Source organism: Aplidium turbinatum, chromosome 6, assembly GCF_918807975.1.
Source record: "Aplidium turbinatum chromosome 6, kaAplTurb1.1, whole genome shotgun sequence".
NCBI lineage: Eukaryota > Metazoa > Chordata > Ascidiacea > Aplousobranchia > Polyclinidae > Aplidium > Aplidium turbinatum.
Genome location: NC_137477.1, coordinates 2,870,979 through 2,897,458, shown reverse-complemented (window position 1 = coordinate 2,897,458; position 26,480 = coordinate 2,870,979). Strand labels below are relative to the sequence as shown.

At 37.1% G+C, this 26,480-nt stretch overlaps 4 protein-coding genes across 4 annotated transcripts; 3 read left to right on the top strand and 1 right to left on the bottom strand.

Moving 5' to 3' along the window:
- The first annotated feature begins 1,318 nt into the window (after window positions 1-1,318).
- On the top strand, window positions 1,319-3,898 carry LOC145771621 (peroxisomal biogenesis factor 3-like). The gene has a single exon (XM_082583336.1). The coding sequence runs from the start codon at window positions 1,646-1,648 to the stop codon at window positions 2,720-2,722; it is 1,077 nt and encodes a 358-aa protein (XP_082439462.1). The 5' UTR covers window positions 1,319-1,645; the 3' UTR covers window positions 2,723-3,898.
- Window positions 3,899-3,921: 23 nt separating this feature from the next.
- LOC145771620 (succinyl-CoA:glutarate CoA-transferase-like) lies at window positions 3,922-5,194 on the top strand. The gene has a single exon (XM_082583335.1). The coding sequence runs from the start codon at window positions 3,946-3,948 to the stop codon at window positions 5,176-5,178; it is 1,233 nt and encodes a 410-aa protein (XP_082439461.1). The 5' UTR covers window positions 3,922-3,945; the 3' UTR covers window positions 5,179-5,194.
- Window positions 5,195-7,513: 2,319 nt separating this feature from the next.
- Window positions 7,514-10,966, top strand: LOC145771623 (uncharacterized protein C16orf52 homolog B-like). Its single transcript, XM_082583337.1, has 3 exons — window positions 7,514-7,698; window positions 8,557-8,769; window positions 9,112-10,966. The coding sequence occupies exons 1-3, from the start codon at window positions 7,593-7,595 to the stop codon at window positions 9,312-9,314; spliced, it is 522 nt and encodes a 173-aa protein (XP_082439463.1). The 5' UTR covers window positions 7,514-7,592; the 3' UTR covers window positions 9,315-10,966.
- A 190-nt stretch (window positions 10,967-11,156) lies between these two features.
- On the bottom strand, window positions 11,157-18,377 carry LOC145771778 (uncharacterized). The gene is made up of 6 exons (XM_082583509.1): window positions 18,114-18,377; window positions 17,008-17,133; window positions 14,826-16,481; window positions 13,927-14,123; window positions 13,387-13,486; window positions 11,157-12,017 (listed from the first exon to the last, which is right to left on the bottom strand). The coding sequence occupies exons 1-6, from the start codon at window positions 18,230-18,232 to the stop codon at window positions 11,927-11,929; spliced, it is 2,289 nt and encodes a 762-aa protein (XP_082439635.1). The 5' UTR covers window positions 18,233-18,377; the 3' UTR covers window positions 11,157-11,926.
- Between the last annotated feature and the right edge of the window lie 8,103 nt (window positions 18,378-26,480).

Sequence of the window (26,480 nt, the reverse complement as noted above, 5' to 3'; positions counted from 1 at the left end):
GCAGACACACCAGTTTTAGCGTCGATCGTCATGTTTAATCACTTTATCTTGATAATTCTTCGCCATTCGAAAACTAAATCTATGGTTTAGAAGGCTTTTTAAAATATCAGTGAAGTCACTCGGAAAGGCTTTCATCAGACCAACGACGTGCGCTTGAAGAGTCACAGCGCCGTGTATCTGCTTAAGCTGCATAACTCATTAACTTCCACCGAACGAGGTCGTGTGGCTTCTTGCGTCACAATGCTCTGGGCACGAGTCGAAAAACTTGTACACCTACGCCACTATTTTCTGCTGTGCAAAGTTTCATTAGGCTTTTTTCTTTAGGTTTATTTTTTGCGTGTCTTGTGAGTGAAAGTGAATTTGAAATTGCTTCAACAGATTAGTTAAAAAAAGCGTAAATCGCGTAAACTTTGCGCGATTTACAATTTGCAAAATTTATTGGTGTCTTTCTGTGTGTCTAAAACAAGTCCTGGGGTGTGTTAATAGCCAGATGTCTTGGAAAACGATATAAATTTATACAAATTATATTATATTTTCAACAAAGGGTTCAACTTCGGAATCCAAACTTTGAAAATTTGGGGGAGGGCATGGCCCCTTTCGCCCCCCTGGTTACGCCTATGGTACCGTATAATATTCTATAAGATATATACATTCTTTTATTCATTCATTTATTTTTTCATCATAGATTGAAACTAGATACGGTACATTAAAACTTGCGCATGCGCAAGCTATAAGATATCAAAGTTTTACTGTGTGTTAAAGAATGTAAAATTGAATTGAATGCCGCCATCATCATAATCCATCGTCGGTTTGTTCCCCACTAGTGGGGGACTGGGGGTGGCCGATTGTTTCCGCGCAGCAATTGTTTTAATCCCTTTTCTCCATTTCACCCTGTCCCTTGCATCTTCCTCCTTTAGGCCGACTTTTTTAAATTCATCCTTTACTTGTTGTTTCCACGTTCTTCTTGGACGACTGCGTTTCCTTTTTCCATCCACCTTTAGATCTAGTGCCTTTCTAAGAAAACTTCCTTCCTCCCTCCTTATCACATGTCCATACCATCTTACTCTATTTGCCCTTGCCAGTTGGTCTATGGTCTCTCTCATCTCTAGCATATCCAACAATTCTTCAGTCCTTTTTTCCCTTCTCGTTTTCACCCCACACATTGCTCTCACCATTGACCTTTCCGTTCTTCTCAAGATTGCCAGTTCACTCTCTCTCATTACCCATGTCTCGCTACCATATAGCATTGCAGGCCGCACACAGCTCCGATATACTTTTCCTTTCATCCTTAGTGAAAATTTTCTGCCATGCAAAATTCTGCCTATGCCACCATTGCATAACGGCTCTTGAGTCTTGACGCAGGGCCTGATTCTATTATGTGTTTTGTGATGCTTTGCCCTTGCAGCAACACTGTCACTATTATACTTCTTAATTTTAGGGTTCAGACAGCAGAAAATAACCCAAATTCTGGCTAAGGTAGGGTTGCAACTTCGAAAGTTAGTCAACTTTATAAGGTTGCAACCACAAGGCAATAATTGTTTAATGTACCGTAAACTATTTTCTTGCAGATTCAAAATAGGCCACAATAAAAATATCTCAAGAAGTTTTTCAGACATTAGTTTTTTGTTACCATTCTTCTATTGAAATGTCTTATTTATTTCCCAAGTCACTATGTCATTTTTTACGACAACATAGAAGAAAATTTATTTTTTCTGGTGTGTTTATTGGAGGAATCTATGGAATTATAAAGCTTTCTGAGTATAAGATAAAGCAACACATTGCCAAAGAACAAAAAAAGATCAGTGATGAAATGAAATATGAGAAAACTTTTAATCAAGTTCAGCAACATTGTCTGTCTATTACTGAGGCGATGTTTGAAGACATTTTAGAAAAGGTGAAACAAGTTGCTGATACTGAGATCATCACAAAAAAATTGAAGTCTGGAAGTGGTGATAAAATTTCCCTTTGGAACGATCTGAAGGTTACAGTTTTCTCCAGAATTGTCACTGGAATTTATTCTGTTACTTTATCATTTCTTGTGTTGCATATCCAATTGCACCAAGTTGCCGGTCTCATGTTCAATACTCCTGAAAGAAGCGATGATGTTGTTGATTCTCGTCAGGAAAAATTTATTTCTATATCGCATGATTATTTGTTGCAGCAAGGTATCCATGATCTTGCTGCTCATGTGCTAAAAGTCACAAGAGATTTAGTTGAAACCATGCCATTGCAGGGGATGTACAATTTCAAAGATTTAGAGAGAACTTTGCAAGCTATTTCTTCAAGTCTGTTCCAGCAATCAACTGAGGTACCGGTATCCAGATCAAAGTTATTACAGTTTGCTTTTCCTAAAAAATTAACTTTGAAAGAGTGGACGTCAGTCACTTTGACAAAGCTTGATAACGTTGAAACATGGACAGGAAAAACAATTGATATCATGGATTCATCTGATTTTAATAATGTTTTTTTAGAATGTGTTAATAAAGGGATTGCTTCAGTGGCTACTGACATTTGTTGCACAGTATCAGAGACTAAAAGCATATCATCAAACTTACGGATTACCGAAGTTCAGGAAACATCACTTCCATTAGCCAAATTACTGCCAATTCTAAATGCACAGCTTCATTCAGTTTGTTCTGCGCACTTTTTGCAACAGATCTCTAAACTTTCAAGTTTCGACAAATTTTCAAAAAATGTATATGACTCATTTTTGTGTCATTGATTGTTATGCTTTGCACCTTATTGCAATGTTGATTGAATAGTGAAATCATATGCAACTGCATCTGCATGTGATTCCGAACAAGTTTGTAAGTCTCATCAAGTCAGTACGGTAATCACTGCGATCCTGCATTGAACATAATATGAACAAATCATGTCATTTACAGCAGAATTTCTAATGTTTCTATGAAACTATGCTTTTATGTTTTCGTACCAGTACTTGTACACTTTGAAGATATGGTGAAGTAATCAGACTAATTTGATAAGCAGTTTCTATTATATATAAAATTGAAGATCAATATGACACAACAAAGCTGGATGAGATAATTGTAGAGCATGTCTGCCATACATGCCAACTGATGTACGTGGTCTGCATGAGCTGGATCATGAATCAATTCAGTGGCTTCTCGACACCTGCCCAAACATCTAGATCGAGTCGTCGATACTGCTCAAGGGTGGTAAAAGGCAAAGCCCCTGGACCCTTGGAGTGACGAAAAAGGTTCAAAGGAAGAAGAAGCATGTATCACATTGTGCTTAACATTTAAAGTGGACATAACCACACGGCACTAATTTGCTTTCAACATGTTGGTAATTTATCAAAAAATATTGCTAATAACTTTTGTCCATTTTTGTAAATGTTTGCCGATCTTGATATTACAACATAGGGAATATAATAATGTGATATAATTGATAATAATCATCCACCATCTCAATTTCTTTCACAACTTTGTGCATTACCTCAATGATATCGGTGACGCTGTATAGGAAGTTGCCAATGAGATTCATCCAACTATATAAACACAAATTATATAGGCTAATTATGATTCATTGACAATTAAACAATGATTATTTTGTGATGTTTTGTTTGTTAATATCTTTCATTTGCAATGATACATGTTTTCCATTCTTTCTCAAAATGTATGTTTATAGTTCACTTAAAGCTAAGTTTGCTTCATTTGTTGTTTTGTTTTAGAAGTTTTAGGATTGGTATATGCTTGGGATGTTGTAATGTATTATTGGCAACCAGTATGTAGTACCATGAACATATTTTAGATCTTGAACTAATTGAATTGAATAGCCAAACATTTTCCATCCAACAATTATAGTATATTATTGCTGACAAATGATATATCGGACTACTGTTTTTGTTTATTGATAAAGCAATTTTTGTGTTTTACAGGTCTTGAATTTTTTTATATGTGGTCACGATACATATGAATTCTTGGTATGTCTGCAACAGCATCTAGAGCTTTGTTGGGGGGTGTTAGGGTGTTGGACTTGACTAGGGTTCTAGCTGGACCATTTGCAACAATGATTCTTGGAGATATGGGAGCAGAAGTTATAAAAGTAGAGCATCCTGTTGACGGAGATGAAACGAGGAGTTGGGGCCCTCCTTTCATTGGTGTGGAGAGCGCTTACTTTCTCTCCATTAATAGAAACAAAAAGAGTATAGCCGTAAACATGAAACATGATAAAGGAGTAGAAATTTTGAAAACAATTGCCTCAAAAAGTGACATTCTTGTAGAAAACTATCTTCCTGGAAAGCTGGATTCCATGGGTTTGGGATATTGTGAAATGCAGAAAATAAATGAAGGATTAATATATTGCTCAATAACTGGTTATGGACCAGATGGACCTTATGCAAATCGGGCTGGTTATGATGTAATAGCTTCATCAATCGGTGGTTTGAACCATGTGACAGGCCCAGAAGAAGGCGACCCATGTCGTGTAGGAGTTGCATTGACTGATATCTCCACCGGTTTATTTGCTCATGGTGCTATTTTGGCTGCGTTGTGGAACAAAGAGAAGACAGGGTTGGGCCAAAAAATTGATTGTAATTTGCTTTCAACTCAAGTTGCAATTCTGAGTCATATTGGTTCAAGTTATTTAAATGCAGGTGTAGAAGCAAAGCGGTGGGGTACTGCTCATAGTAATATAGTTCCCTATCAAGCATTTAAAACTAAAGATGGGAAGTTTCTTACTGTTGGTGCTGCAAATAACAGACAATTCAAATCTTTTTGCTCAACTTTAAATCTTGAATCTATCTTGGAAGATGAGAAATTCCAAACTAATAGTGACCGTGTAGTTAATAGAAAAGCTTTAATTTCAATTTTGAAAAATAAATTTGAGGAAAAAACATGTGATGACTGGATAGCATCCTTTGAAAACTGCAGTTTTTCATATGGTCCCATTAATAACATACAAGAAGCATACAACGACCCACAAGTAATCCACAACAAATTAATCATGGAAATGGATCACCCAACCACTGGGGGCCCAATTCGTGTGCCAGGTCCACCAGTTCGCTACAACAACTCACCACCCAGACAACCTATGTGCCCCCCTGTGCTTGGAGAACATACGAGAGATGTTGTTTGTGAGTTGGCTGGTCTAAGTAGTCTTGCTGTGTCGAAATTGGTTGCTGACAATGTTCTTTTCGATGGTTCTCTGAAATCATGAGTTTTGTGTATTTTTTCCTGTTTTTGGTAGTACAACACAATTTTGTCTTAATCATCAACAGAAAAGTTTGTCCATTTATATATTTGTTATATATCATTAATTTATAGTAATAGTGAATATATTATTGCTGTATTGAAATCAAGTTGTTTTTTTTTTCTTGCTTGCAAGTTGCTTTTATTGTGTGTACAACTGTACATATTAATTATTATAATTTAGTACAAGCAATGAGATGTGATGATTGTAGCACAAATTTTACTGATGGTGGAACTTGGACAATATGATCTGCTTGAGAGATTAAAGTTGTAGTTGTATTTTTATGGGTAGTTTTAACAAAGTAAAGGAGGACAATCTTTATCCTTTTTAGTAGTCACTCGTTTCGTCATCTACAGAAATAATCCTTGGTTATGGTAAAATGTATAGTGATGTAAACATCACCGACATTTGTATTGCATTTTAAGCTTTAAACGACAGACAGTTTTCATAAAATTTTATTTATGTGCAACGTAGTGCAAACTTAGAGTCATTATAATATGCTTGAAGCAAAGTAATTTGAACTGTGTCAGAAGTGGCAGTTTTGTACTTCCCATTAGCTGTGCAAATGTTGGAAATACACCTTAATCGTTCTAATAAAAACTAAAGAGCTCAAAATGTAGATACTAAACTCATGTTCAGTTACAAGCACTTCGAAAACTAAACTATTTTCATCTTCAATTCTATAAATGTAAGTAATCTCTGGTGCCCTTTAGTTTTGAATTAAATCGCTGATGACGTCACAAGGGCGATTGTGCTTGATAATAATAAGTTCAAACACAAGACATGTTTGTTTCATGACGTTTGTATGACATGCTTTGTATTTTCTTGTGCTGTGCCAAACTATTTTGTTTCCGAAAGGTGTTAACATGAAGGTGCTTTTAGTTTTTGATTTATTATTGCAAGCAGCCATATTGGATTAATGCTACTGTACTATTTATTCGTCAATCCATATGAAGGATTACAAATCTACTTTTGTGACTTAGAATCCTGTGTTGGATTACTGCAATGTGTCAGTTTGTCGTAAATCTATATAACTAAACAATTAAACATAGAAGGGAATAAAAAATACCAACAACCCATGGCCACCTGGAGATGCGGCCTGATTTGTCACATTTTGCAGATTTTGATTATAGCTACTGCTAGTGCTTGACTGACATTTTTTGAGATGTTTTTACTTTTTGCGGTTTCCTAATGACAAAAAACTTTTTGTTGCCTTGGGGAAGCAGTAGCAAATAAGAAAAAGTAAGTTGAAAAACGCAAAATCAGACTGTTATTTAAAATTAACAGTCTGACTAAAATTTACAAAATCAAATTTTCTTTGTTTTTCAACATGTGAGGATGTTAAAATCTATTGTATCATCTGGGGAAAAGAATAAAGAAAGCGTAAAAATCTAATTTTTAGAAAAATTTATTTAAACGTTCGCCCAAAGTTAGAAAAACCTGGAAATCTCTGCAAAATGTGACAAATCAGGCCGTACCTTTAGGTGGCCATGCAACAACCTTATTATTTAACTGCGCAGTTAACAATCTCTTTGTAGACATTATCTTTAAAGAAATAAAAAAGAGTCAAAAGTCATGTCATTTTCGCTTTGTGTGGAGCTACACATATATACTTAAGATAGTTTCGGGAGAGAGTTTGCTTTTTTATACCAAAGACAGGCAAGACACAACAATAACACAGGGTTGAGCATTACAACAGTATATTACATATTTACAAATAGTTCAACAACCAAACGTTTTCGGCTTAACTTACTAAATATTACTAAATGTTTTTTTATTCACTTGTTGATTTATGCATATCAGTTTGTATCCTCTGTGAATCCTTCTCTTGTATCATGGGTCATTCCTAAAGATGTTTGGTGGTACACACTTTATTTTCTTAAATATGAAAGGGTTAGCATTTTAACATCCGGTACACTTTTGTTGTGAAAAATTCACTGTTTGACAAATTACTGATCGATCTTTGTGTAGTGCAGGTTATAATGTTTCTTTTGATATGCCACTTTGAAGGTATTAGATGCCTATTTTTAATGAAAGGTTACTAACTTTCGGATCATTCTTGCTATTTCGTGGTTTGAAGCAATTGTGTTCTCATGTTTCATTTTTTACATTCTAGTCGTTTAGTAAGCAACCTATCCTATATTATACCTATCTCATCCTGTGTTCTGAGGAGGCCTATTTTGTAATTGACTTGTATTCAAGTTTCTCATGTACTTCTACAACTTCTGTGCTTAACGGCGGGTGTACCGGCGCATTATCACTTTTTCAAGACATTCTATCAGCAGCTTATCTATAATTATTCAGGGCAGTGTTGCTGTTATTTAACTTGTAACGATTGTAAGTCATAAGAAAATAGTTCTTCCATTACTCAAGGTTTTAAAATGGATACTCAAAATGTTTTCTCCATGGTTTTGTTTTCATTGTCCACAATATTCGCGCTCACAAGTTGGGTCTACCCCGACTGGATCCACACTGGAGCCGACGCAGGTATGGTATATATTATATACGTGGTTTTCTAACGATGTATTTTAACAAGAGATCGGTGACGTCACAATTAAACTTGCTGTCTAACTTGGGGCTTTTCAAACTGCGAGTCGCAACTCCAAACGAGATTGTGAATTGAGGGTCGTATAGTAAATATAAGTGTGTCTACAGAGACTACAGTAGATTTGTACACAATAGGCTGGCATTCAAGGGATTACATAGAAACTTATTTTTTGAAAATGGGGTCACACAATCAAAAAAAATATTGAGAAGTTCTAAATCTAAAGAACAAGTATGGTATTTGTGAGCAATTTACAAAGATACAGAAACCGTCTTAAGTATGAATGCTCGTTTGTCGATGATGCGTCATTCCGTTTTATATTAACCGAGCACTCGGCGGTGGAGTATAACCGATGTTCCAAGAAGTGCCACCGGCTTCTGGCATGTGAGCGCTTGGGGACAGGCTTGTTGCCATGATGGAGGAAATGCTTTTGAGCACATCTGTTCATTCGGGCTCTAGCACATAAACATCTACCATGCCAAACTTCCCATAGCCTTCTGGTCATGGCTTTTGAGACATAAGCTAAAGGAAGGAAACTTTAATAGCACACTGTCGATTGCGAAGTTGTCCATTTGACGATAGTCCTTGATTTCTCTCATTATCAACAGTAGGCTAATCTGCTATAGAGAGAAATGCCTACGGTTTTTCTTAGGTCTATGGCCTGCTGAACTGTGCCATTGCTGATCGGCAGTCTCACAGCCAGCTTCGAGGGCAGCATGATTGCACGGAAACCCATACCTGCTGCATGTGTTTCACATTCACATGTGGGCTATCAGTTTGAATGATTTATTTTAATATAGGTTCCTTTGTCTTTGGTTTGACCAAGCAATGCCAAACCATTTTTGGTCGACAACCAAAGTGCTTTCCAGCATTCCTTCCTCCCGAATGGATAGCAACACTTTTATTCCTTGTACTAGCCACCGTGTTGCTTGCCATCACCTGCTGCTTGGTTGTATTGTCCAGGTGGAAAAGATGGGCCCTCTACTACGCGCAGTGGCTCTCATTTGGTGCAGGTAAGTTATTACATGAAGAAATATTCTGCTGTACGCGGCCGATTAAAAATATTATTTTAAAACCGTTTATATTTTCAATCACTATATAGCAACGTTTTTTTTTTTTAAATAAAAAAGATTTTTTCACGATTCCATTTGAATGACAACCTCCTTATTGTCATGGCAACTGGCAAGGTTAAGGAGAAACTCTTATCGTCGGTGATCGTCCCTGCTCAGTGGTTCAAATCTTACATTTGAAATGACGAGGGTGAAGTTAGAGAGTTTTTGTATATTTCACCCAATTATTGGTAATAATTGATTGAAGTGTTATTGTTTCTAACCTTCATAAATTGTTTAACGCAGTTGCCTGCCTTTGCTTCGTTGGCCTGTTGTTCCCGATCGGCTTTCGTCAAACTGCTGTCGGTGGTAAAGCATTTAAGCTGCCAGACATGTGGCATTTTGGTGAAGCTTACAAGGTATTTTGGCCGTTTGCAGTGGCCTTTTCATGCTGTGGCTGGTGTAGCTTGAGGTGGCCATTCTATTTGCAAATCGGTCGTCGTTTGTGACCACCCATCATTTGATGGACGTTTTTATACCACATGTCATATGAAGCGTACCACTGCACTTGCAAAGATGGAAACATGTGATCAGTGCCTTTGATTCATTTATAATGTGATCAACATGTTTTATTAAATGTGCTCGCTGTTTGAGCCTTCAGGGTCAAGTGGTATCATTATACTATCCTAGATTGTCGCTATTTGATGCTAGTGCACAAGAAACAGGGCTGTGGAGTCGGGGCAAAATCCACGACTCCGACTCCTCCGTTTATATCTGACCGACTTCGGACACCCCAAAATCTCTCCAACTCCACAGCCCTGACTAGAAGGCTGCTAGAGCATGATGTTGATTCTGTGCCTGATCTTTTTTTTTCTCTATATTTAGATCATATTACGATGAACTTGCAGTAAATCAGTCGTTGTGCAGTCAGTTTAATTTTGATAAGTATTTTCTAAGTTCAATCCCACGCCGGTGCAGACTTGGTTTGTTGAGTGCATCCTCTTCACTCAATCCTACTGCCTCCATGTTTGATTCAGTCTCTCCAACCTTTTTCGCGTATTTTTTGCTTTCTCCTATACCCTACCTAAGACGAATTTGTCAGTTGATGATTTAAATCTTTATGCGAAGTTGTTTTTCTTAGCCCGGCGATGTATGATATAAACCTGTAAAATTTGTTGGTTTTTTTCGTTTGTGTGCTTGAATTCATTAACTGCTTTCATCGTTTGCTTGTTTCTGTGTACTCATTTTGACCAAGGATTGCCATCAAGGTATAAACGTCACTATTGAAGTTAAATTGTAAACTGATCTTTTATTCTTTTATTACAAACAGCTCAATCAAATAACTGATCGGTTGGGTTTGTCACATAGTGAGATCTAAAGTGGGCAAACGGTGCTTGCAAAGAAGTGTGAGAATCATCACCGTCTTTGTATATTATGCTATTACAAATTTACAATCATGTTTATTGCTGCCATTTGCATTCAAACTATTCTTTTTAGAAATCTTTTAATGATATTTTTGTTATTTTTATGGTGTACTGTATTTGCTTTGTTTTTTTATTTCTGAATATTGCAATATGTACTGTACAGTGTCATTTCACTGCTCTACCATTACAAACATCTCTTGTTTAGTGACAATTGTAAATTGTTGCACGAATTTATTTTTGGCAGACAAGAAAAAGTCCCTACTGCTTAAGGTATATTTTTGGGACCTTGGGACGGTGCACAAACAGATACCTTTGCGGGAAAGTGATTGATAGATCAAGTATTTTCTTCGTCCATGTTCGAGCTTCTGGTATCTGTCGCTTAAAAACGTGCATTTTGTTCTCTGTTGTGATGTAATTGCATGTTATTCCATAGATATAAGTAACGTTTCATTAGTTTTGTTCCGATGTCTTTGGTATCAACTTCCAGCGAAAATCGGCGAAAAAGTATCAACTTCCAGCGAATCGAATATCTTGACGAAATCGGTTGATCGCACACGCGTTGGTATTGAACTAACTCCACCAATTAAATGCTGTTTTTTTTTACAGAACAACATGGTTTTAAATTTCAAATGTGGTTTGTGAGCGCTACGAGTTGCATGAGTACAATGGCTGGACTGTCTGTACGTTTTGACTCGGCGTAAAGAGTCGTTTTTCTCGTTCAATAAACTGTTTCTGTACGTAAACAATGTCAGTGGAACTTGTAACAATATCAGTTTGCAATCACGTGATGGTCAGAAAGAGCAGACGCATGGACATCATAATTATTTTATAATATGTCTTAATTAATATCATAATTACATCATAGACATCATCATGATACAACATCATAATTTATTTCAATAATTCATGGTAAATATTTGGTTTGCAATTAAGACTTAACTTATGCGTTTGCATGCCTAAACCGGCAGCGTATTTTTAATCTGCAGGACGCTGCAACAATTGTTTGATATCACGAATCTCACCCTAAAATGCAGGGGTGGGCGAAATATTGCGCCTGGTCCAGTCTTTCAAACAGTTTTGCAAATATTGTCTATATTTAATCAAAGGTAGCATAGGTGGCCACAACTGGATTATTAGAGTTTTGATGCTGATTTAACCAGAGCCAGGGTTTTCCAATTTCACTTTAAGTTGTGATCGAAATTGAAACGATGACTTTCATAAAAACTAAGTTTAATAGAACAAACACTTCTATTTTCTGGTGGAGTTGTAGAGATCAATGCGGAGGAAAGAAACAATAGTTTCAAAAAAGATTGCAAACAAAAATGGTTGGTTTTTGAATCTTTATCCTCCGACTGACAAAGCCTTGATAGGTATTTTTGCATACCGTTACTTGTAGTCTAGAGGCTTTTGACGCATTGCCGGTTACCGAGATTGGCAGAGTGAAGTTTTCCGATTGTTGAAGTGTTGTTGCCGGGGAATGGAGAGTAGTCCAGAAATGCGTTGCTCAAGCGTACACCCCGAGAGTCGAACCAGCGCCGCGTGATCTTGAGCCGGGGGCGGACAAATGTTATTGTGCATTGACAAAATGTTGTTTTGTATCAAGACGGAGTCTGTTTTTTTAACGACTCCAAGCGCGGCAAAATCCCTCCGACTCCCCAGCCCTGCTCTTGATGCAGAAGGATCACGATGATGCGGCTTTAGTACTTGTCTGTTGTCATTGACCTCTTCTTCGAGCGCTTGATACTGATTATTTCAAACTCCATTATAAGATCTGCATTTGGAGGGATGGTAAGAATTGTTAAGGAATAATAATCAATCAATGTTTTAATATGGAAACTACAATACCGTTTAGGCCACGTTTTTTCGCTTCTGTCTTTTCCATGCCGTAACTCTACGATGTTATAGAAAGTAAGCTTATGATTTTTCATTATGAAGGTCAGAAATTAACTGAATGCTTATTAGCTTATGACGCAAATGATTCGGTATCAATTGAGTGACCGGGATGAAAAGGCTTCTTTTGAAGCTTTATTCCAGCCCCTTCAAGTGTTAGATGACTAACGCAGACCGAGATAGCCAAGTAAACTTTCTCTTGCTGAAGTATGGTTGCCTGCTAATTATTTTATTCACTACTATAGGTATCGTTCAGTAAAGAGCTGTTCTGGAGATACACTACTCAAGCGCACCCTGAGTACTCGTCGAACCATCATTACCGGTTACTTGATATGGGCGTTTCTTCATTGACCAAGTCAGGCGCTTATTCAACTGAACTACTGGGTCAGGGCACAAGTTTAAAAATCGGCATCTGAGAACCATCTTGTCACGAAAGTTTCAATTAAGCTACCGCCTTGGATTAGCATTTAGTTGCACTCTTCTGTATGGCAGGACTACGTTACGCTTTATGTCATGTGTGCGTTGTCGTAGCCTGCGCAGTATCCCGGAAAAGATTCCACAGCGTCGTCCAGTCAAGCCCACTCAGTCTCACACTACAGCCTACTGCCTCAAATGTGACATGGTAGGCTACACTACCTTGGGTTAGACCTGCTAAAATTCAAAAAAATTTCAGCTTTTTGCACTGTTTTCTATGGCTTTGATCACGAGAAATCCGAAAATGATAACCATTTTGATGCCAGATGATGGGATAGGCTACCCTGTCTCAAGAGGCCTAAACATTTCCATTTTTGATCTGTTAAGCCATGATCTTGAGGGTGGAAGTCTTTCAACTAAAAACACTTTCATTCAATGCTTTACTGATAACTCACAATTGAAAATCAACTTTTGGATAAGCATCATTATGGGAAGTGTGAGGGGAATAAGCAGATTAAAAAGCAGCACCTAGCGCCACTAGTGGTGAAAAAGCAGTTTGCTTATTTCAGGAAACCTAGGCCTACACATCTTTTAAAATTTCTCAATGGTTATAGTTTTGGTTTAATGTTTCCAAATATTCAAAAGTTCATTTTCAGTTGTAAGCTATCAGTAAGGCATTGGATGAAAGTGTTTTCAGTTGAAATATAGACTTCCACCCTCAGGACCGTGGATCTCATTCCACCAACAGATCAAAAGTGGGTGATTTTGGTAAAAATAGAAATATTTAGGCCTCTTCAGACAGGGTATCCCATAACCCGTGTTTTAAACCAAGTATTTGACAAGTAAAGGATATTCCCATGCTTTGAAGCCAAACTTTCCATACGCTTTCTTTGCTTCAATTTTAAATTTGCTGCGTTCCCGAAGCTTCATAGACGCAGCTGCTTGATCCCAACCTAAAATGACAGAGGATTGCTTAAAATATGGTAGGCTAGGTATAGGTTTAAATCTTTATCGTCGGCCTGAGAAAGCCAACAAAAAAAGGAAGTTTCTCATACTTGTAGGCCTACATAGATACCACTGACAGTTGTGTCGGTTGAATAGCCGAGTGGTGAGAGCCCTGGCTCGGCGTTCGAAAGGTCGCCGGTTCTACACCGCCAAGAGCATGTAGCTGTGTGTTTTTGGCAAGATACTTCAAGGCATGTCTGAAGGAGGACACGAAGATTGGCTTCCTTGCCTTCCCGTTCACTTAATTTAAATCTTCAACAACTGGGCATAAGCTTGCCCTTTCGTTGAGATCAAAACAAAGGAAGGTTTAGTTTTATCAAAGCGCCATAGCATCTGCAAGAGAACTCTGGGTTATTACGTCAGCCTACAACACACAATCGCAGCTTACCTTTGATGACTTGTTTTTCTCCGATAGAGAAACTAAACATTCTTTGCCCCAGTTCTTTTGTGTTCCAAAACATTTTTGGAGGATTTTTGTCAATATATCCGACGCAGTGCAATGTAACTGTGTCCCCTTTTCGTGGTAAGTCTCCATATCCGTCTCTTAGAATATACTTTTTTACTCCATCCGATATTGGAGAATATCTATTTGGAGATATTGAGCAATAGCTTTTTCAATAATTAATAGCTTTCGGTTTATAATTAACGTGTTTATTTCGGACAACGTATAGGCCTACAGTTAGTTGTTTTTCGGCAGTCGAGTGTAGCAAGAACTGACAGCGATGAATAGGCTACGTTTTTCGGCCATGAGCCTGGGGTCATCAGTATCGCACCGCTAAGTCATGCTATATAATTCTCAACCGCTGGTTTTGTCAGTCAATTGAATCCTTACAGAAAACAACTAAACTAACTGTCGCCAAGGATATGTAGGCTACTGTTGAGAAGGAGCGATCTTTCTGACGTCAGCACTACCTGACTACTCAGTAGTGTGGAGACGACACCATGTGGTTAGCGAAATGCAATGCTCGCTGTTCTATTGTGATTTGTGAGTAGCCAGGTAGTGCTGACGCCAGGAAGATTGCTCCTTCTTAATAGAGTCAGTTAGCTAACTTCAGATGTAGCAAAACTGCGGTAGGTTACACTCAATGTTAATTGAAGCGCTTTTGGCAAAGTAATTTTTTATTTAGAAAGCTTACTCAGCTTCGCCTGAATTACAGTTTAAATTACTATAAGTTTGTGTTCAATTTCGATAACTCCATGTAAGAGATCAAGATTGAACGTACAGTTGCCTACTCCTTGTAGAAGAGAGTCAAATTTAAAATTGAATAATTTATTCGCCAAACTTACTTAAAGTTTTCTATTATCTTGGTCCGCTTTTCTTCTACGTGATAAGAGCGAGGTTCGTCATTTACCGAAGAATCTTCATCCTCATCTTCAACAAGATCAAATGCTGTTGTTTCACCTCCAAGAGAGGAAATACTGAACGAGTTTTGAATTTTTTGGTCGTTATCTGTCGTTGACTTATTTTCTGTATTGATTGAAACGTCTGTTCGTTCTGCAGCGGACGCTGAAGACATTTCAGGCTCATGTGAAAAGTCACTATCAACGTTTTCTTCAGAATCTTCTAGAAATTCTTCAAGTTCATGTGAAACGTCATCATCAACGTTTTCTTCAGAATCTTTTAGAAATTCTTCAGGATCATGTGAAACGTCATCATCAACATTTTCTTCAGAATCTTCTAGAAATTCTTCAAGTTCATGTGAAACGTCATCATCAACGTTTTCTTCAGAATCTTCTGGAAGTTCTTCAGGATCATGTGAAACGTCATCATCAACATTTTCTTCAGAATCTTCTGGAAGTTCTTCAGGATCATGTGAAACGTCATCGTTCACATTTTCTTCAGAATCTTGAAGTTCTTCAGAATCATGTGAAACGTCATCATCAACATTTTCTTTAGAATCTTCTTGAAGTTTTTCAGGATCATGTGAAACGTCATCTTCAAGGTTTTTGTCTAAATTTTTTAGAAATTCTTCAGCTTCCTTATCCAAACTTTCTTCAGAATCTTCCAAAATATCTTCTGGTTCATGTGGAATGTTACCATCAAAGGCTTCTTCAGAATTTTCAAGAATACCTTCTGGTTTATATGAAATGTCACCATTAACGTTTTTCTCAGAATCTTCTAGAAATTCTCTAGGTTCATAGGAAACGTCATTATCGATGTGTGCTTCAGAATTTTCCATAAGTTCTTCTGTTTCATCTTCGACGTTTGTGTCTTCACTCTCCTCCTCATCACGGGCTTGTAACTCAGAGGATGGATGATTGTATGCTTCGTCTTCTTCTTTATATAATCTTTCTTGTTCATGTTCATGATCTTCATCTCCGTTAACTTCAAAATCACTTTTTTCAGGATTGCTTTCCGTCTCAAAACAATTAACTTTTATTTGTCCTTGTTTCAAATTCTCGCTTTTATCTTCAAGATCTTGTACATTAATTTTTTTGGACTCCTTTATGTTTTCTGCAAAATCAGATTCACTATTTGTCAAAGCCTTTGCATCATCTAAGTCCACATCATCAAAATTATTTGATTCATGGACTACTTCTTTCGACATTGAACTTTCTTTTCCATATGTTCTCTCAGAACGTGTCCCACCATCATCATTCAATGATGTATTGATCTTCAAATTACCTTTGGAAATACTTGCTTCTAAAGTTGAAGAAGTGGTTGTTTCTGCGATTGTGGATGTTTCATTGAGAGGTTGTTGTCTGGTTCTTATCTCCTTTACTTTATCTTTACCTTCCATACTGTCTTGTGCTTGGTCCTCAATGGAGTCATTGTCTTCATTATCTTTGAAAGACAATGAATGCTCACGCTTTTCTGTCACGATGGCTTCTTTCTCATCATCATTTTCCAACGATGGCGTGATAACTTCACTGGAAACATGAACTTCTTGCTTTTGAGCAAAGTTAATTTCGTCATCTTCAGTCACCACACGAAAATGTGGCCTAAATATAAAAAACATGTTTTGGAACAAATAAGAATGCACAAGCACGCGTCAGGGCCTGTGAGAAGATACTTTGAGCCTGGTACCAATCAGATCCTTGTGCTCCTAATCTAGATATTTCTAACAAAACCCCACTACTGTATATTAAAAAAAATAAACAATGGTTCCTGCTATTTTCCGGGCTTTTTGGAAAGGTTACTGGCCCCTAAAATCATCTTAGGTCCAAAGCACCCCTTGGACTCCCTATCAATGCTACTGTGCACTACTATCAAATTAAAGTTCAGAAGATTTCAAAAGTTTTATGGTGAAGATAAACAAAACTCTAATACAAAGCCTTCATAATTGTACAATTAAAAATCTATCAACATTTTTAGTGTGAGATAAATACCCTTCCAGCAAATGAGACCTTTTTACATAAGTTTAATGTCGACAGACTTTGAATCAACGCCAAAACGCCATAACTTCTGGCTAGGTTTGAATTTTATCTACTCTATTTTAGCACCTATCAAATATAAATGATTACTTACACATGAGTAAGTGGTTTTTGTGCTGGTGTCATCCATAAAACTACAGCCATAGCAATCAGGACGGCAACGATAGAAGAAAATATAACTGTTCTCGTAACAACTGTGTTTGGATTAGGTTGTTTTGTTCTGTTGAAATATAAAATGATCAAGGCTAAGCTACTTACCAACAAGTGTGCTCAAGGCATATCAAAAATCATCGTTTGAGGATAATATTAAAGGCAAATAATAGTTTTTTTTTTGCAATTGTTCATGTCATGTGCCGAGGAGGATATTTTTGAACAGGAAGATCGTTAGTGATCTTCAACATGTTTCCTCCTATTAAGTTTTCCGCACGCATTTATATCGTTATGCTTTGCGCTATGTGTCGTAGTTAACCTATACAAACACGAAGGGTCTGGTAGGCTACTTATGACATTTTCTCCCCGATAGCTCTATTGGTTGAGCTTCTGACTTTATGAACAAAAAACACCAAGATTAGTTGGTTTGGATTTGAATCTTTATCCTCGGACTGACAAAGCCTTGATTGGTTATTCCTGGTAGTTTCGCATACTTGTAGACTGTAGAGGCTTTTGACGCATTTCCGATTGTTGAAGTGTTGTTGCCGGGAAATTATTCCATCCATTAGGTGCCGCCATAAGATCAAGCAGCACTGGTTAGACTCTAATGGGGTGTGCGCTTGAGCAACGCACTTCAAGGACAACTTTCCATTCAGAAGCATCTAGTAGATGGAATAATTCCCCTGCAACAACATTTCAACAATCAAAATTTTCACTCTGTCAAACTGGGTGACCGACCGGGCCTGTGTCAGTGGTTAAAAATCACTACAAGTATACGAAACAACTAGGATTAAGCTTTTAAAGAAGCTTTCTCAGTTCGAAGAAAACGATTCCCTCAATCAAAATCAGGGCCCCAAAGTAAGACACCGCTAACAATGCATTAATTAATGTATGCAGCGTTTTTCTTTTACTTTTCAGGCCTCGAAAGGTTTCGAGCCCTTAAATTATCCCAGGTCCAAACATACTCTTTGGACTCCCAGCTTGTTAAAGCTATTGCAAACACGTCTTGTCCATTGGTCACACCGTGTTTGTTACTATGGTCAAACTTACTTTTCTTTTTTCTTTTTCCTCGTTTCTGTTTTCTGATTTCCTTTCTTCTCATGATGTAGTTGTTCAGAAACAGCTTCTTTCGTGGCTTGTTTTGCTTTTCTTTTCTTTGCTTTCCCCATTTTTATAAATATTTAATTTTTTGTCTGCATGTGTTTTGTAATTCAAGGAAGATTTTTCAATGCTTCTTAAAGCAACACCATTTTTATTGCGTGACCATTCATACAATCAATTGGCCTACTGATGAGCAAAAAGTTAATGTCTATAAGTTACCTACAAATCATTCAAATTAGTTGAAATTGATGATTGTTTGTAACATCAACATTGGTCAACTAAATAGATGTAGCCTATTCAGTCTCATTCGCTTGGGAGGGTAAAAAGTCTTAGGGCCGGATGAACCAACAGCAAATCGTCCACAAATTAGGCAAATCGACAAATTAAATTGCTTAATTTAGATGGATGGTCATTTTATTTTTGTTTGGATGCGAAACGTACATAAACAGATTGCCAAATTATTTTTTTGTTTTGTCCATTCACCGTAATCCGCTGATTAGAATCGATTATTTCTGTTTCACAAATGAAAACTGATTCTCGACTAACTAGTCTCATGATTAGCTTAATCGGTCGTTTAGCATATACTCTGTTGGTCCATCCAACCCTTAGTCCCCTCAAAACAAGATGCATGATGTGCATTGTGCAGGGTTGAGAGACCAATGATTAGAAGGTTTCCGCTTCGATTCTCACTTTAAGCGCTTGGCTGTGCCTAGACGTGCCACTTCCGGTAGTTTTCAGACTTTTTTAAGTGCAACCCAAATCTGAAAATTTTGCGACCCAATACACAAACAACCTACGCAGACAATTTCAGCACTCTACCATTTTTTCAACATTTATAGCAACTCTATGACTATCGCATCAAAGCCTCAATGTTTAGGCTACTACCTAAATTATTCACAAAGATAAACAGACGGCAGCTTATTAAATAGTTTCATCGTTAGCCTACAGAAATAATCTCATACCACGAATAAGGTGTAAACGTTTTGGCATTAGAAATACAATCTAAAATTTTTCATTTTCCTATCGCACGTTCTTTTGTTAAGTTTTGGGAGAGAAGTAACACAACAAAACACCTTTTTCTGTTTGAAACCACAATAATTTTACCTCCCATGTTGCAAATGGCAGTTTCTAGCAAACTTTTTGACTCTCTTGTGACTTTCTTCTGTTCTCTACTTTTAGCTTTGTCAAAAATGACACGTAATTGATTGTTAGACAACTTTTTGGAAAACGTATTCAAGGGCCACTTGAAGCGCTATTCACTGGTGTAACAAGCCTATTTTTTCAATTTTTAGAATCATCACTTCTATATCAAATCGATGGTTTGCAACGTGAAGTAAACGTGTAACTCAAATATTTAAATAACAGTTGTTTGGCTTGATGACGTACAACTCACCAGATAGACCCAGGTTCAATACAGCAGAGAAGCAGCTTTTAAGTTTCAAATTATACGCAATGCATGAGAGCGTGAAATTGTTTGTTTGTTTGTTATATCTTTACCCTGCATTGCGGGAAAGCGGACTTGAGCGCTATGCATCGGTGTACGCCTTCCGACGTACACCTGACCCACGCTGCAGCCGATGGCATAGTCTGTTTCCGGTTATCTACTCTACTTATGACTGAAATTTGGTACTACCCATTACTCGAAATCGATCACTGAGTAGAGGCAATTATCGTAAAGTTTCTTGCCCAGAGAAACAACAGCAAGTGCGGGTGGCTGGAGTCGAACATGCAGGCTCTCGACTGCGAGCCCAACGCGCTAACCACTCGGCCACTGCCGCCGAATGATAGTAGCCTAGCAAATACCGGTGGACCAAGTTAGTCTCTAAAAGGTCCCATACTTGATCAAAATGTCGCAGGGTTAAACGTTTTATGATACCAGGCTTTGGTACTAACGAAAGTAGGATAATCATTTCTTTGATCTCGGACAATTTTTCTTCAGCAATTATGCCCACTCAATTTATTACACCCTCAATAGAGGTGTGCAGTGTTCTTTTCAACAGGCAATTCAGGCCGGGGGTCGAAACAGAATTGCTTAATTGTGAAGAAAACACCTTATCGGCTGTGCCAACCCATCGGCAGCTACGTGCAATTACAATTTACGAATAATCCTCAAAACTACGTAATTTTTTCTTGCTAAACTTTGAAGGATGTGATTCCCCCAGACCAACTCGTTGGCCAAGGAGTTTCGCCAGCTCTGGTGCTGGTAGATCTGAGATCGATTGCCGGTCCGGTCATACCGAAGACTTTAAAAACAGTACTGATTATGTTCTCTTGGGTAATGCAATGAGGATAAGTCGGGTAATAGTGATGACATCATAAATTTGATACTAAATTACACATGAGCCCTGTCGCTAATAGACCTGATCTGTTGCAGAGCGACAACAAATAAAACCACAACATTATTATTATTATCAGTAATTGTAGCATAGAGATTGTGACACTTCCTAGTTGCTAATTTCAAACAGAATTTAAAAGATTTCAAACAACAGTGCTTGTCGTGAGTGGAGCTACCGGTTGTAAAACAATGGTTCCCGTGCACGAGCGGTCTACTGAAGGTTTCGGGTCATCATCTGTTTCGACAGTCTTCATTTCGCATATTCGTGGTACTTAGCCTACACAAGAGACTGCGCAGCTTGTCCTAAGTCAAATAATGAATCGAATTACTCAAATTATGACCGGCAGAACATAGTGCAAAGTTTTTTAGTTTGATACTGATATAAGTTAGGGTAAAAAAAAAACAATGTACCGTACTTTTGTTATTAAAAGTGCATGGAGAATCAGCAGAGCTCTATTTATGGCATACGCATTTCGCTCTAGCCTACTGCATTATATAGAGCATCATTAGTGCCTTATTCAAATAGAAATGTATACTGTAAACCAACTGATATAAGTCAGTATCAAAGACCAATGCACTGTAAACCGCAATAATAATACTTTCAGTGTAGCCAAAAATAGTCATATCAAATTTCTGATGCAATGCGGTTTGAAAGACAATGATCTGAAGCAGAACATCAAATTTTATAAAACTACATTATCAAAAAAATGTTACTTTTGCCGTTGATTTGTTTTGTGGAATAATTGTTACTCTGCTCTCACAGATAAATGTTTTCAAATACTATGCCTGAATCTGCCCATTTCTTGTCGTCTTAAAAATTTAGTCATTTCTAGCAGATAAATTTTTGAGCTATCCTTTCACACAAAGCAAGTGATAATCTGGTTACTTTGCCAGATAAAAAAGGTGGACATTATTATGATAGCTGCGATTGTAATTAACAGTGGCTGCTCGTGCATAAGGACTGCAGGGGATGCAACTCTCCAACTTTTCAAGAGAACGAAGCAATGTAAGTATTATTCTTGCTAAATTAAATAAATGGTTTAAGCTTACAAAATGTTGATTCTTTTACTATGTAGGCTGCAATCAGTGATGGGCATTATCGGCGATAATTTACCGGCGATAGTTATCGGCGATAATTTTTTATCACCTATCGTTATCGCTCAATTACTTTTTCAGTTATCGTTTATCGTTATCGCCAAAGGCAATGTTTGATTATCGCCGATAATCGCCGATAAATTTTATTTCGGATCAACACACAAGTGGAAAAACCATGAAAAGTAATATTTTTACTAACCACCTAGTTAATGAAACTAAAATTAAAACCAGTACTTCTTCAGTGCCTGAAGTGTGTGTGCACAGGTCGTTGTCAGGGGAGGGGGCACGCCCCCTGCAGCGACGGCCTTGACAACACAATAATTTTTAGAGTTGCAAATTGCAATGCAATGAAATGCATGCAACAATTCTCTTGTTGTTTTGCTGCAATCGGCAATCGTGAGTGAATTTTACAATTAAAATGTAAGCGCAACTCTGATTGCAGCATCGTGCATTTTACCGCACTTTTCAAGATCAAGACTCTGGAGAGTAGGATTTTATTGCATAGGCTTGGATTAGGGGCGTAGCAAGTTAAAAGTTGTTCCTGTATAAAGTTGAAGAAAATTAGCCATGCAGCAAGCATGAAGTAGATAGGCTATGTATGACCGTCGAGAAAAGATGCAAGAACAATACAGTAGGCCTATAGTTCAGTGCTCTCGCCAGAGCGAAAAAAGTAGGGAGGGGGAGAACCTGCCCAAAGTGAGAGAGCACCAAAATGTTAACCTTATGAACAAGTCATAAAAAGCCGGTCACATAATAAACGCCATAAGTTTTCGTGGGGCAACAATATTTTCAATGCGGAATGGTAATTTTGCACATCAAAGTTAACAAATAACTAATCAACATAATAAGAAATCGGTTTATAAGGAGAGGCCACAGAGACAAAAAATGTAACAAATAATAGCCTAGTGAATTTGAATGAAAAATCATTTAAAATTTAGCCAAAGAATTGGGAAGCGCTGCAAACTCACTCAGTGGAACCCGAGGATCGGAAGCTCAGGGAGTTTATCAGAGAGTTTTTGGCATTAAATGGTTAATTTTAACATTGAAAAATCCGATATTGATGTTCCGATATAAATTTCGTTTGATTTTGCGTTTTTTGGAATTTCTTCAATTATTGCTGACTTTGCTGTAAACAGCCCTTGAAGCAGAAAGCAAAATACAAAGTTTAGAATTTTTTATGATATTTTCATTTGATTTAATTATTTTGCCTACTGCACGTAAGCGGCAGTGTAACTCAGTTGATAAAAGCATCCAACTGGTGTCTGAAGGTATAGTTATAAGCACGGCGGTTGCCTCAGTGGTTTGATTCTGGATCAAGAGGTTGAAGATTCGATACCCACTGCCGCTGTTGCGACTCTATTAATGCTTAACTTACAAAAAGTTTTGTCCCTTTACAGTAGCCTATATTATGTTCGATTTTTCGTCATGTTTATAAACGCAGTTCGTGCTGGATGGGATGGGGCAGCGCTAAGCAAGAAAAAAAAATTATCGTTATCGGACATTATCGGCGATAATTTTATCGTTTATCGTTATCGCTTTAGGCATTTTTCGTTTATCGATTATCGTTATCGCTTAACTGAAAAATGAGTTATCACGCCCAACACTGGCTGCAATGTTGTTTTGCTATTAAAATCATGGGCTGCATTGGATCTCTACTTTTATGTTTGAACTTTGTTGTGATCTACTGTGACTTGAAAGAAGAAAAACATAGGATTGCATAATGATTTGTTGAAATTTTGTATTTAATGTGATGCAGTTTCGAACTGCCACTCCTCTGTGAATCGTATGAGAAATGCGATTTCATGTTTCAGCATTTTAGTACTTTTTCGCTTACTTGAACGTTGAAGATTTTGGACGCTTAAATACCTTTCTTGTGTTACCGTGGTAAAATTATGGAACCATAGACAAACAGGTAAAATTATTGTGGGCTATAGTTAGGCTCGTCCAATTAATTATTGAAGGAATACAAGAGTTATCAATTGGATCAAGTTCAGTAAAAAAATTTCAATTTGAACTAGGGCTGGTTTTTAGCAAGAGAGTAAGTACTAGAGACTATAGGGCAGGCAGTTAGTTTAAATTACACAATAATGTAATAATTAGCAAATGTTCTCAGCAAAGCAATAAGTAATTTTGATTTGCTCTTGTACAATAAAAATAGCCTGTTATTGCAACAATGCATTCAATTTTGAACTTTATTTTTTAGCCAACATCATGCACAAAGAAGCTTGTGTCCTAATCATTGTTGTGAATGTCAGGGTCTCATGCTTGGAAACAACTTTTCTGTAAATTTGTTATCAGTAAGATTAACAGAGCGCAAATAAAAGTGTTTTTGTAGCTTTCAACTGTGAGACAAAATGCTTTTCTCAAAAAAAAATAAGGCCTGTCAGGCCAGAGACAATGTTTTTTGTGCGTTTATGTATTTAGTGAAAGTGAACAGGAACAAATTTGATCAAAAAGTAAAATTACAACATCAGCAAAACGGCATTTGGTCTTTCAAACTTCCGATAAGCGTGACTCATGTATTTTTGGTGCTGGCAAGATCAAGGCTTAGTATGAGAAGTGTCGTTTTGTTTTTGCAAGTTGTTTATTTTTATAGGGAGGATGTTATCAAATCGCCCCAAACATAACGAGAGTGTAAGTATGAAAAAAAATATATTCTTTTCTGCTTTGATTCAACGTCTACAGATTAAGGCCAAAGATTTGGTCATTGATTCTTATGTAACGTTAACAAAGATGTCGCTGTAACATCTAACAAAGATGTTATCTTTGTTGTTTCCCACACAGCAAAATCCTCCATTGTTACATTGATTTAACGTCTGCAGATGTTATGTTATTGTTACTCTGCTCCTTTGTATATAATGCTTCAGGTCACAAACGAAGTGTTTGTACACCCGGAGCACACATCAAAATTTTATTATGCTGTTTGTCAGACAAGCCGTGGTTAGAGAGAGTGCTCCATTTGCAGGATAAATAACAACATTGCGTCATTTGTAAACAATTGATAAACCGAGCTTCCGTAAAGAGTTTGTCTTGTTCTGCAATAAACAATAAACATACAAAGTCAGCTTTAACTTATTTATTTTTAAAACCTACAATCTAGTTTTAATGCTTTTTTTTCTATGAGTATTTAAAAATAGATATATTACGCCAAGTTATGTTAGGCCTACTCGACTTTGTGTGGTTACAGTTAGTCAATTTTTCACTTGTTTGAAGGTTTGCATTTCTTGACGTCTTTCTGTGAAGAGAACAGTTTCAAAACAATCAGACATTTATATGACGTAACAGAATAGCAAGCAAAGATAACTTCTGACGCAGGTTGCCATCTTTGTGGGTGGACATCCTTTGAGCCTCCCACCGCGCCGTTTGTTTTGTAACAAGCTTTGTTATGACGCAATTAGCGAGAACTTTTCTGGCACGAGCTGGCAAGAATTATTCTTGGAAGGCTTCATAAACTTCTTCGGAAGTGTTCAGGCAGGTTTTGTTTTTGCAATTAGAAAACAAAGAATAAAGAAAAAATGATTGTAGGATTTTAATACAGCTGTGAAGTATATCCGTGAGCTGTGTAAAGAAATGTATTTCATTTTCATCACGAGGTTTGTTGTATGAGCTACCGTTTTAGTTTTAATTTGAAACTAAATTTTTATTTCACGGGAATATTGTTAACATGGTAGGCTATTTTAATTCAAGGAAAAAATAAATAAAGTAAATAAATAAATTAAAAAAGGAAAAATAAATAATGTAATGTTTTCATTTGATGACAGGCGCCATCTTCTCGCGAAAGTTTAGTTTCAGAGCCTACTAACATTAAAAGATGCAAAGCATATGTTGGCTAATTGCAAACATGAAAGTGCAAAATCAGCATGTATTCAGACTTCCAGATTTTATGAATAAACTTTTCTTACAATTCAGTGGTTAACACAAGGTTTCTATCATAGTTTCAAAACTCATTACTCCAGCCGTAGCTTGCAGCTTGTAGGTAGTGAAAGCAAATTTACCAACTTAACGTAATTTAAAAAAGAAACTAAGGTGTGTAAAATCAAGAATAAATCTGATGCTCCACACATCTGTAGCTGTAAAAAGGGTCAGTCCCGATGTAGGATTTCTGCCAAGAAACTAGACAAGAAATAGCTTGAATCAAAATTTCCGTCATTTCATAAGATGCTTGCAAAGTCTTTCATAGTTAAAAATTATAGGTTTACAAGAGCTTGGAAATATTAGAACTTATTTGCTTTGCAAACTCCTTTGAGTATTAGGTTAAACATTTTTCTCCGTATAGCCTATGTGCAGCACCACAATACAATATACGAACTTTTTTCGCGGCATTAAGTAATGCAATGACCGATAGTTTGAATCTTTCTGACATGAAGAGTAATTGACTCATAAAACATTTCTGTTTTTGTGAACTAATCCAGCAAACTGTCCACTTGAAGCGGTTGACTGTCTCGTATCATCACTATAAGCCTCGTTACACAATGCAACAAACAGTTTACCAGCCGCATTTTTTAATCATAGATTGATTTCGCTATCACAGTATCCTCAGTATGATCATGTCAAGAGCTGTTTGTTGCATTGAGTAACAAGGCTTATTGCAGAGTAATTGGTACGCTTTTTGACAGACTGAGTAAAATATCTACAATTGTTATCATGAGTCTAAGTAGTCTACTTATTATTCTCTCTTTGTGTGTTTGTTTCAGATGTGTAAGTTTGTAGTATAAACTTTAGGTTTTCACAATATTCCATACAGAACACGTCAACGGTACTCCAAGCTCAAATGCCAATTTTATCATGTGCAGCCCCATCAACACCATATGGGCAGTGGGAATGGCTGTTATGCCTCTATTTATGGTAGGACGTACTGCTTTTTAATGTGTTTTTCTTTCATTTTG